General features: G+C 47.5%; 1 protein-coding gene across 1 annotated transcript; it reads left to right on the top strand.

Moving 5' to 3' along the window:
• The first annotated feature begins 14,051 nt into the window (after positions 1-14,051).
• S100A3 (S100 calcium binding protein A3) lies at positions 14,052-14,848 on the top strand. Its single transcript, XM_006895882.1, has 2 exons — positions 14,052-14,193; positions 14,668-14,848. The coding sequence occupies exons 1-2, from the start codon at positions 14,053-14,055 to the stop codon at positions 14,830-14,832; spliced, it is 306 nt and encodes a 101-aa protein (XP_006895944.1). The 5' UTR covers position 14,052; the 3' UTR covers positions 14,833-14,848.
• Positions 14,849-17,937: the final 3,089 nt, after the last annotated feature.

A 17,937-nucleotide genomic window follows, 5' to 3' on the forward strand; every position in this document is an offset into this window, starting at 1 on the left:
ACTTAACTGAGAAGCAAATAAAATTATGGATTTGTTATTAAAAAAAGAAATTATGGTACATTCATACAGGGAATACTATGCAGCATGCAGGAGCAATGATTTTATAAATCACTACCTAACTTGGGTGGGACTGGAGGGCATGATACAAAGTGAATGAACTCAGTTCCATAAGGGCAAATAGTGTGTAAGACCATTATTGTAGAATGAGTATGAAGATCCAAGGAGTGGGAGAGCAAATGGGTGAGGATGGGTGGGTGGGGGGTGTTAATCATATAGTCACACAATTTGATGGTGAAGAAAATGAGAAAGATCCAGCATGAAAAAGAATATATATAAACTTTGTAAATAAACAAGTATATAAAAAAAGATGAGAGAAATACTGAGTCACTATCAAAAAAGAATGCTGCTTAAAGGGAAGGATGGTGACCCTGTCTTACATAGTACGGGGATGTTATCATCCTCAGGAGAAGGGCAGCATGCTTCGTAGAGGGTCTGTGTTTCCACAGGAAACGCCCTCAATGAGCTGAATTGGCTCGGTAGATGCAGTAATGGGCTCAAGCAGAGCAGGGTTTGTGAGGAGGGGCAGAACTAGGCAGTATTTCCTTCTGTTGAACACAGGGTTGCTGTGAGCCAGGGCTTGACACATCAAGGACAAATCTTGCAGATTTTTGCTGAAATATGCAAGAAACCCACTAATGTTAACTTTCTGGATGTTTCCTATTACTGCCTCTGTCATTATATGATTATTTCCATTTGGTCTGCCTCTGAGGGCACATGAGAGAACAGTTTGACTACCTGTTTTATTATTTACGTAAAAAGGTCATCAACTTTTCAGGTTTCACCTATTAGTCCTTACAGCTCCCCGTCTTCTTTCTTCTACTTACCTGGCTCCATGCTTTAGACTCTTATTTAATAGGCTTCTGGGTAACAAATTCCCTACCAGTAGGAATTTGTGAAGCTCCAAACAGCAGAAAATCTGACTGGTTGTTGTTGTTAGGCCTGTAGTGGCTTTAATTACCTTATACAAGAAATCTAGGATAGGCAATTCTGAACCAGTTCCAGAGCTCAGTGATATCATCTGTGACCCAGGATGTTTCTATTTTTCTGTTCTATAATTCATAACATATGTTTCTGTCTTCAAGCTTGTTTCTTCATGATCACAAGATGGCTGCTGTGCCTCCAGGCCTCACGGTGTATGTTCCAGATGGGAAGCTGGAGTGTCCGTTAAAAGGTTTTCACTCAACACAATGTATAAGAGTGAAGCACAAAGTGATTGTGTGAAAATCAATAAAAAGAAGAGACAAACATGTGCAAACTCAGAAACAATAACTACTGTATTAGTGTTTTAAATTAATACCATTTCATTCTCAGAGGGGAAAAAAAAGCTCTTCCCACAGGAATTAGAGCTTTTTAAACATGGAGAGGTGCCCTCCCAAAACTTCCATTTACATCTCTTTGACCTTCAACCAAGTATTCTCATTTTTTAATTTTTTTAAATTTTTTTAAAAATTTTATTAATTTTAATGAACATTTACAGAGATTTTGGGTTTTCATTCATTCATTGTTGCACTATTTTCTCTACCCTCCTCCCCAGTTCATTCTTCTTCCCCCCCCCAAAAGTATGTTTTAATTGTTCAATTGCCAGTGCTTGTCAAAGCCAGTTCTGATTAATCTCCTTTGTCAGTGTGTCCTTTGCCATTCCCTATTACTCCTCCCTGAGAGAGACTTCACCCTGATTCATAAGAAAAAGGGGACAGCGTATTCTCTCAGCTACTTCCTCCTGAAAAGTGATGCTGTAGGTTTCAGGGTGAAGATCTTCTCTCACTACTCTAAAGGGCCCCTTTGGCAATAGGAAACACATAGACTATTATGGAGATTGATTTTGGAATTTAGATGCACTGTTATCAATTGTGCTTAGCCGTACATGTTCATATCCTTGAAGATGTATCATGGAAGTGTTGCAGCCTAGAAGACACAAATTTAGCTAACAAGTTAAAAGTACATGAGCCAAAAATTAAAAAGCAATACTATTCCAAGTAGAGACTCTAATAGTGGCACAAATCAAGTAACAGAGGGAAGGTAGTTCTTACAATAAAAGGCCTATTGACTTGCACTTTGTCTACTATAGTATAAAGGCTAGGAACCACTAGATGTAGAGGCTCAACTATGTCATTTATTGTTCTTAAGTCCTGGAGCAAATTCCATCTATCACTGGGTTGTTTTACAACTTGGAAGTCCACATGCAAGGCAGAGGTGAAGTAAGGAACTGCTTATGAGGTTTTCTGTCCATTCCAACAACTAAGAAATAGTGAGAAAAGTTGGGACCTCAGAAGGCTTTTAGGACCAAATAGGGCTCTTGTGTCCAGGAGAAAACGAATATACTTACCAGTAATGTTAATGCTCACCCACAGGTCTTCTGGGAGGATCTAAATCATTGAAGTGCAACCAAGTATTCTTACTTGGGTGTGTGTCATCTTGAAAGGAAAAAAAAATTCTCCTAATGAAATAAAGGGAATGGATACTTTAAAAAAGAATAGGTACTGGGCAAGCAGTAGGCAGCGTTTTCCTTATTTTTTTCTTACTTCTCTGGGAAACTCTGATGCTAGGAAGCACATCAGGAGTAGCTCAGAGTTCCCCTGAAATGGAAGGGGGTGAGCTAGAGTTGCTGGGACAACCCCGCTTGCTGTCATCTACTCTGTCTTGACTTCACGTCTGCAGCTAGTGAAGGAAGGCCTGGCAAGCCCTCCAGAATGAACGGCCTCCTTCCATAGTAATGAATAGAGGTCAGCCCACCTTCTCCAAATCCTGTAGGAAAGGGAATTAGTGACTACAGGTCAGGGAATCATGATGAAGGTAATTAACATTTCTACAGCAGGTGTCAAACCTCCCTTCCTGCACACTTTCATTCCACCCTTGAGGTCACCTTGAGGCAGCTGTCATTAGACGCCTTTTATAGCTGAGGAACCAGAGAAGGAGCAGTAGCATCTGCACTTCTGGGCAGGCTCTCTGCTAGGCCTGTTCAAGCATCATCTCATTTAATCACAGCTGTTGGGTGATGATGCTAGTATTTTCTACACTAGTATTATCTACAGATAAGTAACTAGAGTCAAGGAGAGGTTAAATGAGGAGTAGCCTTGGGATGTCCCAGATCTGTGAGAAAAGTCCCACTGCTGTGGAAACTGAGTTGGAAGCCTGACTCTTCTGTTCCTCCCCACCCACCAAGTCATCTTCAAAGCCCTGACCTGGGCTCTTCAAGTGGTGAAGGAGACCCTGAGTCAGCAGAGTCCAGATATCTTGGTCCCTCTAATCTGAGAGATGGGGAGCTGGGCCCACTCTCAGTAGTTTAGATTTTTGAAACCTCAATTCTTTTGGGATTTAGGCTCACCATGGGTCCGGGCTTCCGTCAGGGCTATGTTCTGGGCTCTGAGACTATCTTGGCGGCTGGAGGCTCAGTTATTGCCGGGAGGACGGGGAGAGGTGAAGACTGGGCTCTGGAGGTTGTGAGTTTCTGTTCCTTCTCACAACCCACAAATACAAGACTTTTCTTGACAGTTCCAACAATCTATTCCCAGGCTCTCCCTCCAAATCTCTGTGTTGAAGTGGAGAAAAGGAGTCTACTCAATGGACTGTGCAGAGGGCTGACTGTGGGTTAGGTTTGCTCCTGGAATTGCAGCTGGGGCGGGTGGTGCTCAGGACCCCACATCTCACCTCCTGGCCTTATTATCACTCTGACCTCTGTTCTTTTGGGTTAACCCTTGGAAACCTGACCCTCTATGAAAAGACAGACTAAGGACAAGGGTGCAAGAGAGTGACTAAAACAAGGCATTTCATGTGCCCATCTTTTTAGAGCATTGGCTCTCCTCACTGCTGTTCTTAACTGTGAAATGGGCATCTTCAGACACTGGCTAGGCAGTTAAATAAGGTGTGAGGTCTAAATTTCCTTGAAACTCCTCAATTCCAGTTCAAATCCTTTTTTTTTTCTAATTCTGAAGCAAAGGCCTCCTTGACTCCAGGTTCAGCAATCAGATACTCCTTCTTGTACTTCTCTAAATATGGATTGAAGCTCAACATCAAGAAGACAAAGATTCTCATCATTGGGTCAGTTGGAAGCATCATGACAGATGGAGAAAAGATTGAGGTTGTTGACAATTACAGCTTGCTGGGCTCCACAATCAACACTCTTGGCACCAGCAGTCAGGAAATCAAAAGATTAATTGCACTGGGAAAATCTGCTGTCAGGGACCTCTCAAGAGTACTGAGAAGCAACAATGTTAGTCTAGAGACTGAGGTGTGCCTGACCAAGGCCAAAGTTTTTGTAATTACTTGCTATAAATCAGAGAGCTGGACAATTACTAAGGATGATAGAGGGAGAATTGATGCCTTTGAGCTGTGGTGCTGGAGAGGAATCTTGAACATACCATGGACCACCAAGAAAACAAATATGTGTGTCTTGGAGGAAGTGAAACCAAGTTTCTCCTTGGAGGCTAGGATTTTGAAGCTTTGTCTCACATGCTTTGGGCATGTGTCCAAGAGGGACCGGTCTTTGGAGAAGGACATCATCTTTGGAAGGGTGGTGAGACAGTACAGGAGAGGAAGACCTCGGATGAGATGGATTGATATTGTGACTAGGGCAATGGGAGTAGGTATGTCAGAATCAGTGAGACTGACTCAGAACAGGGCAGGCTTCAGAGCTATTGTATATAGGGTCGCAGGCAACTCGATGTCACATAACAACAACAACAAACAACAAAAATGGCTGAGAGTATGAGAAAGAAGACAAATTGGTTTGACAAGGCTCTTGACCACATGTGACTATGGGATTGGGGGGGGTCACCCCCACTCCTGAAGCACTTTTGGCACAAACATATGAAGTGTCTGAGAGCTCTAGGACATTTCTTCTCAATTCTAACCAAGGTGCAGAACCAGACACCTCATCTTCAGGGAGCCAGTGCATTTCCCAGGAGATGGTAGTGATTATGGAGAGGAGGAGGCAGGGAAAGAGGGGAAAGAAAAGAGGGTCAGTGCTGAAGGAGCCCAGCCAGATCAGATAGCACCTGCTCTCGACCTTCCTTCAGCCTCCCCCTGCTCCTGCCTGCAAGGAGAGAGATCCTTATCCTCCACATGCACATTTCTCAGCAGTCAGCTCCATCCACATCTGCAGCAGGAGGAGTTCTGGGAAAGTGAGAGGCCAAGGACATTGGCCATTGTCCAGGGTTGAGGGACTGAGAGTGTGGATGGTGCAGGAGTGGGAAAAGGGGAAGATAGTTTCTGTGTGGGCCTTGAAGGAATGGCTCGTGTGGCCTGCATTTAGAGCTATGCGAGAAAGGGGGTGCAGGACAGATATCGGGGAATGACTTTCTATCAGACAGGGAGATCTCAACCACAAGGTACATTTGAACACTAGAGGAGTTACAGCTCTATCCTTCCCCTTCATGGAGGCAGAAGGCTGCACACGATGACACAATGACCACTTCCTCTCCCTGCCCTCCGTCAAGGTGACTCAGCCTTCATTTGCTGAGTTAGACTCAAGAGACTCTGCCTTGGTGTCCGTGGTAACAGCAAGTGATACAAAGCACTTTCACAATTCTTGTATTGAATTCTTTGGTTAGAAATCTTCTGAACTATTAGAGGTTAGTGGGTAAAGACATGAGCTCTGGAGCCAGGTTGCTGGGTTCCTCCCTGACCACCTAACTCAGTCCTCACCATTGTTTTCCTTCTCATAGCTCTGCTTTATTTTTCTTTTTAGGTCACCTGTCTATTATATGACTATTTTTGTTGCTGTTTCCCCAACTAAATTGTCATCTCCAAGGAGCAGGGAATGACTTTATTGTGTTTATAGCTATGCTTCTCCAAACCAGAATCCAAGGAATCAACTCTTCACTCTTCCGTATTCATTGTCTACCTTTCAGATGTACACACAGGAAAGAAAGAAAAAGACTATGGCTTGGATCAGATTCATCTTGCTCTTCAGCACATTAAAAAAGTCCTTATCGACGGATTTTTTTCAATGCAAGACATCTTTGGTTTCTTGACTGTTGTTACTGTGGGTGTTGATTGTGGATCCTACTAAAATGAAATTGTTGACACTTCATCATCTCTCCACCATGGTGTTACCTTTTAATCTATTGTTGCCCTTTGTCGTGAGGCATCAACATCTTTGAATCATGGTGTTGGTGAAGAGAATGGCATCATCCAAGGACTGCTCAAAGAGTAAACAAAGCCGTGCTGCAATCCTACAGGCTCATAGTGCGAATCCACCAGCGCTGCTCCGTGGGAGAAGGATGGGCAATCGCTTTGCATGTGAGTAACTTCCTCTGAAAACCTACAACAACAACAATCCCTGAGGAAGTGCAACCAGGGTGCTCCTTAGAAGCAGGAAAGGTGAAACTTTGTCTCACATAATTTGGGCATGTTGTCAGAAGGCACCAGTCCTTGGGAAAAGACATTATATTGGAAAAAGTAGAGAGCAAAAGAGGGGACAATGTCACCTACCCCAAATGAGCTGGACTGAAAAGTAGAGAGCAAAAGAGGGGACAATGTCACCTACCCCAAATGAGCTGGACTGGCTAGTGACTGCCACAAAGGGCTTGAACATGATGGGGATAGTGAGGATGGCACAGGATAAAGCAAGATTTCAATCTGTTTGTTTTTCATGGAGTTGCTATGAGCTGAAGTCAACTTGGTGGCACCTAACAACAAGATGTCCCCCTGGGTCTAATATAACCCAAACCCAACCCATTTGTGTCTCATCCACTCTGACTGATGGTGATCACATGTATGTCGCAGGAGAACTGTTCTCTATAGAGTTTTCAATGGTTGTTTCTTTGAAAGCTAATAACCAATCTTTTCTTCCAAGGTGCCTTACCTCTAGGTGGATTCAAACTTCCAACCTTTTTGGTGAGCAACCATGCATACATGATAGTTGCTGTTAACCAGAGAATCCAGAGTGTGGGTTTAATTTACTCCAAATCAAACCCACTGCTGTCAATTCCAACTCATAGTGACCCTACAGGGCAGGCAGAACTGCCCATAGGGTTTCTAAGACTGCAGATCTTTATAGGAACAGATTGCTACATCTTTCTCCCATGGAGTGGCTAGTGGGTTCAAGCTGAACACTTTAACTACTATGTCCTGTTGTTGTTAGGTGCCGTTGAGTGAAGTAGGACCCGTAGTGACCCTATGAACAACAGATCTGAAACTTATCCTATCCTGTGCCATCCTTACACCTCCTGACACACTAGAACTCATTGTGGCAGTTAGCGCGTAAATCCACCTTGCCAAGGGTCTTCCTCTCCTTTGTCGACCCTCCACCTTTGCGAGCATCATGTCTCTCTCCAAGGAATAGCCCCTCTTAACAACATACCTAAAGTATGTGAGGCAAAGCCTTATCATCCTTGCCTCCAAAGAGGACTCTGGCTGCATCCTCTCCAAGATATTTGTTTTCTTGGCTGTCCAGCTCAAAGGTATCAATTTCTTTTGTCATCTTTACTCAGTGTCCAGCTCTCAGATGTATAACAAGTGATCAGAAAGATTATAGCCTGAGTCAGATGCACCTTAGTCCTCAAACTAACATCATTACACCTCAATAATTTGGAGAGATCTCTAATCTCAGACTTTCCCAGTGTAATACATCTCCTGATTTCCTGACTGCTGATACCAAGGATGTTCATTGTGGGTCCAAGTAAGAATAAGGTGTTGACAGTTTCAATCATGTCTCCATCTATCATGACGCTTGTCAGTGGTAAGAATCTTTGCCCTCTTGACATTGAGATGCAACCCATTTGAAGGCTGTATTCTTTGATCTTCTGCAACAAGTGCTTCAAGCCCTCCTCACTTTCAGCAAGCAAGGTTGTGCCATCTGCATAATGTAGGTTATTGATGGTCTCCCTCTGATCTTGATGCCACATTTCTCTTCATGGAGTCCAGCTTCTTGAATAACTTGCTCAACATACAGATTGAATCGATATAAAGAGAGGATACAGCTCTGACACACTCCATTCTTAATTTTAAACCGTGCAGTGCTCCCTTGCTCTGTTTGCACAATAGCCTCCTGGTCTAGGTATAGGTTTTGTGCTACTGTTAAGTGCTCTGGGATTCCCATTCTTCTCAATGTCAGCCACAATTTTTTATTATCTACACAGTCAAATGTCCTTGCATAGTCAATAAAGCATAAATAGACATTCTTCTGGTATCTCTTACTTTGAGCCAGGATCCAACTGACATTAGCAATAATATTCCTGGTGCCGTGGCCTTTTCTAAATCTATTTGAACTTCTGGCAGTTCTCTATTGTGTACTATTCTAGCCAGTTTTGAATGATCTTCAGCAGTATTTCACTTTCATGTGATACTAATGATATTGTTCGATAGTTTCCGCATTTAGTTGGATCACTTTTCTTGGAAATAGGAACAAGTATGGACCTCTTCTAATCCATTGGCCAGACAGCTGTTCTCCAAATTTCCTGGCATAGACTGGTGAGCGCATCCAGGGCTCCAGCTTTTATTTGAAACAAGTCAATTGGTATCCCATCAATTCCTGGGGCCTTATTTTTACCCCAGTGCCTGAAATTTTTCGGTTTCAGTCAATTCTTTCTGGTACAGTGCTTCTGTGTATTCCGTCCATCTTCTTTTGATGCTTTCTGGGCCATTCAATAAATTTCCCATAGCACCTTTCATTATTGTGACTTGAGACTTTGTTTTTCAGGTCTCTCAGCTTGAGAAATGCAGTGTGAGTTCTTCCCTTTTTATTCTCCAATTCCAGCTCTCTGCACATTCCATTATAATATCTTGCTTTGTCTTCTTGAGCTGCTCTTTGAAATTTTCTCCTCAGCTCTTTTACTTCAGCATCTTTTCCCTTTGATTAGGCTTCTTGATACTCTAGTGTAATTTTTGGAGTCTCTTCTGATGTCTATTTTGGTTTTTTTCTTTCTCTTCTGTCTTTGTAATGACCTGTTGCTTCCTACAATGTTAGGGCTTCCCCTCCCCCCCCAGCTTCAGGCTTGCAGGGCATTTCTTTTTTTTTTTAATTTTTATTTAAATTTATTATTAATTTCAGTAAAAATTTACAGAGACTTTGGATTTCCATTCATTCATTGTTGCACTTTTCTCCACCCCCAAGCCTCCTCCCTAGTACACTACCCTCTTGGAAAAGTAAAAGAAAAATTATTTCACTGTTTTACAAACCCTCCCCCAGGTCCACTCCACCATGTAGCCTTCACTCTAGACTCCTGTCATGACAAAAATACCTAATCACATATCCCTTTTAAACAGTTTTCTCCCTCATCTGTTTCAATGTAGTATACATTATTGAACCCATCTTTCTCAGTCTCTCCCAACCCCAACGTCAGTCCTGTTTTACAACAGTGGCAGCATGCAGTATTTGTCCTTTTGTGACTGAGATACTTCACTCAACATAATGTCCTCCAGGTTTACCCATTTTGAATAATATTGCATGAGTTCCTTGCTTTTCCATGCAGCATAGTATTCCATTGTGTGAATATACCACAGCTTGCTTCTCTATCCACTTGTTTGTTGATGGACACTTAGGTTGTTTCCAACTCTTTGCTATTGTGAACAAAGCCACGATAAACATGGGTGTGCATATATCTGCTTGGATGTCAGTTATGGTCTCTTTGGGGTATATTCCCAGTAGTGGAATTGCTGGGTCAAATGCTATCACTATTTGTAACTTTTTGAGAAAGTGCCGTACCGCCTTCCATAGTGGTTGCACCATTTTGCACTCCCACCAACAGTGAATAAGGGTTCCAGTTTCTCCACAACCTCGCCAGCATTTATTGCTTGCTGTTCTGTTAACTTTTGCTGTTCTGACTGGGATGAGATGATATCTCATAGTTGTTTTGATTTGCGTCTCTCTTAGAGCTAGGGATTTTGAACATTTCTTCATGTGCTTTAGCCATCTGAATGTCTCATTTGGTGAAGTGTCTGTTCATATCTTGTGCCCATTTTTCTTTTGGGTTATTTACCTTTATCTTGTTGTGGTGCTCAAGTATTTTATAAATTCTGGATATAAGTCCCTTATCTGATATGTCATTAGCAAATACTTTTTCCTAGTCTGTGGCTTCCCTTTTTACCCTGTTGGAGAAGTTTTTGGATGTGCATAGGGATTTGATTTTTAGAAGATCCCGATCATTTACTTTATCTTCTCCTGGTTGTAAGTAATGTTAGGGCTTCTTAATGCCTATTATTGTTGTTGTGATTTGCCCTCAGTTGGAATCAACACATAGCTGATCCTCCAGTGGTTTTTCAGAGGCAGTTACTTGCATGGGAGGAGAAGGCCCATCCTTTTCCTGCGGAGCATTGTGGGGGCTCGCACCACGTGCCTTTGGTATTGCAGAGCAACTCCTTACCACCACTCCACCAGAGCTCCTGCATGCCTATTTGGGGTACCTCTAAATAGTTATAAGAATAAAGAATGGATTTAAAGCCTGTCTCTTACTTATGTGACCTTGGGCAAGTTTATCAACCTCTCAGAGTTTGTTGAGTCTTGGCTGTATGCTGGGCACTATTTATTCTACGAGCTTTAACTGTACAAATACAATTTAAGTTCCATAGCAATTCTATGAAGTACTTGATATTATTACCTTCCGTCATTGACAGATAAGGAAAAGGAGGCCCAGAGAGTGATGTGACCTGCTTAAGAGAGATGACTGGGGCAAAGCTGGGATGTCATCGGCAGGACTAAAAGCTTGACCTAGATCTGAATTAATTGCTGGTCTGGGCTGTTAGCTATTTCTGCTGTGTGACCGTCCTTTGTTCTCTGCACTCCCCACTCCCCGTAATGCGTTGCTTATAAACCAGGGCTAATCACAGCTTTCTCAGCCTTCTCACTTCCTCCATGGCTCGCTCCCATCACTCACACGGGGCTGTCTTCCAGCAGATGATGGACCAGACAAGCTTTGGGTGCTGGGGGCCGAGGGCAAGATCTCATGAAGGGATTCTTCAGAGGTCTGGGGCCCATTCCTCTCTCCCCTCCCCCTTTCTGGGTCTTGTATTCTCTTTCTGTGAAATGGAACCTCTCAGGCTTAGAGGTAGGGGAGAAAACAGAGAAGCAATAGCAAAAGATTTTCATTTCTTGAAATAACTAACAGCTAAAACCTACTAAAAGTGCCAGAATGAATTTCAAAAGTCTTATCTGAAGCACTGACATACTGACAAGGTGGTAAGGAATGAGTTGGCCACAACCCAAAGGGGAAGCCAAACCCAGGATGTGACCAAACAGGGGCACCTGACCTTCAGCTTTGAAAATTCTCAAAGCGGAGTGAGCTTCGGGCTCCCCGGGGAGGAGAGACACGTGGGAGATGCCCTACCATGCTGGGATTCCCAAGGGCTAGACATTTAAGCCCAAAGTCAGAGGAAACTCCACCCAACCCCATGGATTGACCCCCATGGGATTTGACACCCCCCCCACCCCAGGATTGCAAAGCAAGTTGCCTTGGTGCCTAACAGAGCAGGGGAGGAAAGAAAATAGTCCCCAAGAACATGCAGAAATGAAGGGATTAATTTGTGTGGCTTGTGGGGATCGGGTGGGTGAGAGATGACAAGAAACTCAAGCTCACGCTTCTAGAGAGGTCCCAGGAAGAGAACATCTTCGTCCTATGCCTCAAGATCACACAGACAGTTTTTCTGGGAAATGAACCATTCACAGACAATAAGACTAAACTCTGAAGAACACGCAGGGATTAGGCAGGGAGGGTGTCTCACAGGCCTCAGCTTTCTCAGTTGTGAGAGGGCTCAACCTTCTGAAGGTCCGGTAAGGGGGTTCTCTAAAGTGTGTCCTCATTCAGCATTCTGGAGGCGCTTCCTCCAAGCTGAGGACTAGGGGGATGTATCACCCCAAGTCATGACTTCCAAACCACATTTGAAGGAAACGGTCAGGAGGCTGCACCCAGCTACTGACTCTGGGGGAGGACAGAGAGGGAACAAGTGAGGGTGGTGTCCGAGGCCTCAGCCGGTCCTTTGATGTATGCGTGGACAGGTGGGTGGGCTGTAAAGAGGCTGCTGAGAAAGGCGGCAAGGAGTCCCTGGGGCATCGCTAGTGCTGACCTAGTTGGGCACCCCCATAATTATCCCCTTGCTCCCTTGGGAGGCTACAAATAGGGATGGACAGTCTTTGGACTCCTATAGCTGAAACGCCAGTCCAGTGGTGAGTGTCAGCTCCGTGGTCCTGTCCTGGTTCCCGTGCTGGGGTTCTGGTAGCCTGTCTGTCCCCTGGCTCAAGGTCTGGACATGGGGCAGGAGGATGACCACAGCAGAGACTGATGGTGTGAGGGCAGCCGGACATGGTAGACTTACTGGGGGGGGGGACTTTCTTTGGGCAGTGAGGGGTTGTCTGTTGGGAAGTTCTTGAGCTAGAAGTGTGTACAGTTGTGGTTTGGCTCCGGGGGTGTGGGCACTGGGCTAGGAATGTGGTGTTAATCTCAGCTCCCGCTCCCTCCTTTTCGCTTCTTTGCTTCACTCCTGGGGACGAGTTGAGACAGGCCAGGCCTGCGCAAGAACCAAGGATTCCCAACCTGTCTCTGGGCAGCCAGCTTCTGGAACAGTGCTGAAGTTGGCGCCAGGCAGGCTGAGGGAAGCCCAGGAGGGCATTGCTGAACATCCCAGGTTCCCTTAGTCCCTAAGATCATGGCCTGTTCTCTCCAGGGTTTCTGGATGACCTGCTTTATACACGAGCTGCCAAAGTCAGAACCCAGCTAGTTTTGGGGGCATCCTTGCCTCCTCTCCTCTCTAGCCTTTTTTGAATGGGCCTTGCTGAGGGGGACATTAGGGTGAGGCGATCTGACGTGCCTTGCTGCTCTGCTTTGCAGGACTCCCGGGGGAGCTGGGTGTGAGTCACTAGGCTCACGTGGAAACAGCTCTCATCTTCCTGTTGTCTCACGGTTTCTCTGGGCTGGAGTCCTCCTCCCAGGAGTATGGAGGGAGCAGAGAGCCAGAGCCGAGGGACGGTGGGAAAGTCCAGGAAGGTCTTCTCTTCTAACTGAGCATGGTCTTCTGTCTCAAGACTCCTGAGTCAGGGAAGAGAGCCTCAGAGTGGGCAGGCCAGGGTGATTCATGCTGGAGATGGCCCTCTGGGTTACTGAGCAGGATTAATCTCATTTTACAATTAAGGCATCTGAGATATATTATCACACTCAGGGAGAGGCATGGAGAAGTGTAGCTTCCCCTTCATCACAGCATCTCTCAATTCAGGGAGGAGGGGTGGGAAGGCAGAAGGGGTCCTCTCAGACGTGACTCTACTGCTCTGCTTCTCCAAGGACCTGAGGACAATGTAGCGCTAGGCAAGGGTCTTCTGGTGCAAGTTGGCAGGGAAGGACCTTGGGGGTCAAGGGAGGAGATGTCTAGGGCCATGGGCTATAACTCACGGGATGGCACAGAGTGGAACAGGGCCCTTTTTGGGCCCAGGGCACTGCGACAGAGTGGGAGAGAATGGAAAGTCCTTAGAGAGCCCCTCAATGAGGGGAGAGTAAAAGGGTGGGACAGACACTCTGTCCTTAAGAGGCTTTCAGTGAAAGGAGGGAGTGAGATTTACATCCAGACATTCAGAGGCATTAGTGAGATGAATTAGGAGGGACCATGTGGTCAGACTCCCCATGGAGAGATTTTCAGTCTCAGAGACTGAATGGAAGGTCACCAAGATTGAGAATTGGCTCAACCAGAGGGATTTTGGTTTGGTGTGGTCAGAAGGAGCCCTAATGGCGGAACGGTTAAGGCTTAGCTATTAAGTGAAAGGTCAGCTGATCAAGCCTACCAGCTGCCCCTCCGGACAAGAGTGTTAGTCAGCTTCTGTAAAGGTTTATAGCTCCGGAAACCAGTTCTCCTCTGTCCTGTAGGGATGCTATGAGCCAGAATCTACTCCATGGATGTAGATTTGGTTTGGGGTTTGGTGAGGCCAGGGAGGGCTGCTCAGAGGTGGGGTAGCTGCTGACACAAAGCTTGGTGGAGATTAAAGTGGCCTGGGGGCAATCTGGGGGGGACTATGGAGGGTAGGCTGGCGTGGAGCTCTGCTGTGGGTCACACCCTTGTTCTGTGGCAGTGAGAATGTGCAGCCCCCTGGAGCAGGCGATGGCTGCCATCGTACTCACCTTCCAGCGCTATGCAGGCATCTCTGGGGACAAACACAAGCTCTGCCAGGCGGAGCTCAAGGAGCTGCTGGAGAAGGAGATGGCTTCCTGGACCCCGGTGAGCCCCTCAGAGACCCCCCGCCCCCCTTGCACACTCAGCATAGGGGCAAGAGAGACCTGACAACAAATATAAACATAGGACGGGGGAGTGGAGGTTAGACTGCATGGAGTTAACAGGAGAGGGACCTACGTGCCACAGAACTCAGTTCCCTCATCTGTAAAACGGAATAATCACATCTGCTGCCTTGCAGGGTTGTTGGGAGGTTTGAATGAGAGAATGAGGGGTGCCTGGCACATGGTAGCTACTCAGCAGCATAGCACATAGTAGGTGCTCAAAAAATGATGTGAAATGGAGAATTGGGCAGGGCGTTGAAAAGATGGTGCATTATTGCTACAGGTAGGCTGAGACAGGCCCTCGGAAGGGGTGTGGGGTGGGATGAGGCGAGACCATCTGGGAGGGGAGGAAGGAAAAGGAATGTGTGAAGCTCTTCCTCTCTCTTCACCTTGCTCTCCTGGCCTTTCCTTTGCACAGACGGAGCTGCGGGAGTGTGACTACAATAAATTAATGAGTGTGCTGGACACCAACAAGGACTGCGAGGTGGACTTTATAGAGTACGTGCGCTCGCTCGCCTGCCTCTGTGTCTACTGCCATGAGTACTTCAAAGACTGTGCCCCAGAGCCCCCCTGCTCCCAGTAGCCTCTGCTCCAGAGGGACAGTTGACCTGGAGTCAGGGCTCTGCTCCAATTCTGCCCCTGAGATGGTCCTGGACAGGCCATCACATCCCTCCCAGCCCTCTCTCTTGTACCCCTTTCAGTCTGGAATCCCCCTAGGTTCACTCCTGATATGTTAAACCCAATTTACCTATGAGCCACGGAGACGTGAGGGAGCCCTCTTTAAGGATGCACAGCTAGTGAATGGTGGGGTGACGACTGGCTTCATCCTGCCCACGGAGGCTTGCTCCTCCTACCTGTGGCCTGTGGGCCAGGGTGGGAAGAGTCAGGGGTCTTTCTGAAGGAGGTGAAGGTCCAGCAAAGTGTAGGTTCCTACAACCAGGGGTGGGAAGGGGCCCATGGGGCCCCTTAAGTCCTAATAAAATACTGGTTTCTGCTGGACTTGGTTTGGTTCTTCTGAGAGGACACCCTGGGGCCTCCGCACAGAGTCCTGAAGAGATTTTTATTTGCTCCTCCCTGGTCTTTTCCACTGGAGGAAAGGAGACTGAAGGGAGGAGCCCTGAGCTTCCAGGGGACCCCAGGATAATTCCAGACCCCCACAGTAAATGGAAAGGGCTCAAGGTTCCAGCAGGAGGATGGGATCACTTGCAATCCTGCCAAAGATGGGAGGACGAAGAGGATCTCTCTCTGGAGTTTTTGATGGAAAAACCACTTTGGGCTGTCACAGAGAGAGGGAGGACCGCTGAAGCTTCCTGGGGGACCCAAGAGCTGACCTCCCTCAGTCTTGACAGGATGTGCTGAGGAGGGTGGGGCTGTGTGGCATCTGGAGGAGTGTTTGCTCTTTGCCTTGGGGTGTGGGAGCCAGAAGGCAGAAGTGATAGGATTAAGGTGTCTCAGTTACCACTCCCAGCCTGCTGAAAGATGGCCTGAGTTGGAGGGGGAAGGTATAGTTGAGGAGAGTGTCTCCCTGGGGTCGGGTCCGGGCGGGTCGGAGTCACCTCCGTTCCTAAGCTCACACCCCACCTTGGGACCTTAGCTTTCAACCTCAAACTCCCCTATTTGGTACAATCTCACTTCACCTCAAAATGGATCCATCATTGCTAACCTGGCAGCTTACCCCTAAATTCTAGCTTCCTCCAATCATTCCTTGTGCCCCAGGTTTTACTGCCCACTCCTCCACACCGTCACTGTCACTCCACACCGTCACTGCCCCTCCACTGCCCCTCCACGTCGTCACTGTCCCCCACACCGTCACTGTCACTCCACGCCTCCACTGCCCCTCCACGTCATCACTGCCCCCCATGCCGTCACTGCCCCCCACGCAGTCACTGCCCCCTGCTCCGTCACTGTCCCCCACATGGTCACTGCCCCCTCACGCCGTCGCTGTCCCCCACACCATCATGGCCTCCCACACTGTCACTGCCCCCCATGCCATCACTGCCCATCTACACTGTCACTGCCCCCCACTCACTGCCCATCTACTTTGTCACTGTCCCCCCATGACGTCACAGCCCCCCACATTGTCACTGTCCCCCATGCCATCACAGCCCCTCCACAATGTCACTGTCCCCCACACCGTCACTGTCCCCCACATGGTCACTGCCCCCCCACGCCATCACTGCCCCTCCACATTGTCGCTGCCCCCACACCGTCACTGCCCCTCCACACCGTCACTGCCATCTATGCTGTCACTGCCCCCCACACCATCACTCTCTCACTGTTCTCCACAGACATTCCTGGGCCATTCCCGGAGCCTCTTTTGGGCTAGCCCATTGCCCCTCTTCATTTGTGACTTCCATCTCCGTCCATCAGGCAGAACTCCCTTTGGGACCTCCAGCCCTTCTCTTCTCCTCAAGTTATAAGAAACTGAAAGGTGGGGTTGTCTGTACCATCAAGAGGGGCAAGGAGGGAGTTGTTCCACCAGCTAGCAGAAAAGCTGTGGGGGGGAGGGTACCTAGCAACCAAGCAAGTGCAAAATGGGCTCCTCTCACGAGATTCCTAAACTTGGGGCAGAGGGCTATACACCATGTGTTGCCCACCTGAGGCGGTGCCTGTGCCCACTGTGCTCACCCACTGCCCAGCTGAGCCTGCCCAGGACTGGAAGTTCGGTTTCTAGGCTGGGCTGGTCGAGGGGGCTGTGGCTCTTACCACACCAGCCCGCAGTAAGAGGGCTGTCTCCACTCTTCCCCCATCCCCTGCCATGGGCAGGGCCTGACCAGGGTATAAATAGGTCAGACCATAGGGCTTCCCCCACTTTGCTCTTTCCCCAGCCCTGACTTTTCCTCAGCGTTTCCTGTCTTTTGGTCTGGTGAGTTGTGGTCGCCTCACTGGCATGCAAGGGGTGTCAGGTGAAGGTTCCAGGGCAGGGGGAATGGGTGGAGGCCAGTGGTGCTAAATGGATCCAGATGTGTAATTCTGATGCAGAGGCTCTGGGGTGGGAGAGAGATGTGTGTTCCTATGGGTATAAGAGGGAGAAAAAGAAACCAACACACAAACCAAACCCACAGAAAGAAGGGTGTAATAGGCTGGGCCTGAGCTACCCCGGGGTTAGTGAGATGCAGGGTTGCATGCACTGTTGTTGCAGAGTGTGTGTGTGTGTGTGTGTGTGTGTGTGTGTGTGTGTGTGTGTGAAAGAGAGAGACTAGGCGTATGCATGTTGACTTGTTTGTGCTGGGTTGATCATACTATGTGTGCATGCTTGGGTGTGGTTAAACTGAACAAAGGTAAAAATCAAGCTGGGCTTCTGTCTGGTGGTGCCCTGTGAGCCTTGCAAGGAGCTGCACATCCCAGGCCTCTTTGCCCCCAACCCCTGTGTGTGCCATCTTGTCCTGCCCTGCCTTACTCCAGGCTGGTTTTTTCCGCTGCCGGGCCCTGGGCAAGCTTCCAGGGACCACGCCCAGCCCCAGTGTTGTGGGCTAGGGCGGGGTGGCTGTGGCTTGTTGTGGGAGTGAATGGACCAGAGTGGTGGAAAAAGGTTGTTGTCTGAGGCACTACCCGAGGGAGGCCCAGAGAACTTGGCTTGAATCTCCAGAGCCAGTGCCCTGAGCCCTGCACACATTTCCTGCCCCACATACCTACTTCCACCCTCAGGAGAGGAGCTCACCTTTCCCCACAGCCCGCATCTTGATAG

The sequence above is a fragment of the Elephantulus edwardii genome, unplaced genomic scaffold (assembly GCF_000299155.1).
Source record: "Elephantulus edwardii isolate Elephantulus edwardi_28Jun2011 unplaced genomic scaffold, EleEdw1.0 scaffold00176, whole genome shotgun sequence".
Classification (NCBI taxonomy): Eukaryota; Metazoa; Chordata; class Mammalia; order Macroscelidea; family Macroscelididae; genus Elephantulus; species Elephantulus edwardii.

Bases quoted from the DNA above. Each gene is read 5' to 3' on its own strand.
- S100A3 (XM_006895882.1), top strand. From the start codon at position 14,053: ATGTGCAGCCCCCTGGAGCAGGCGATGGCTGCCATCGTACTCACCTTC. The intron at 14,194-14,667 runs GTGAGCCCCTCA...TCCTTTGCACAG, and splicing joins AGATGGCTTCCTGGACCCCG to ACGGAGCTGCGGGAGTGTGA.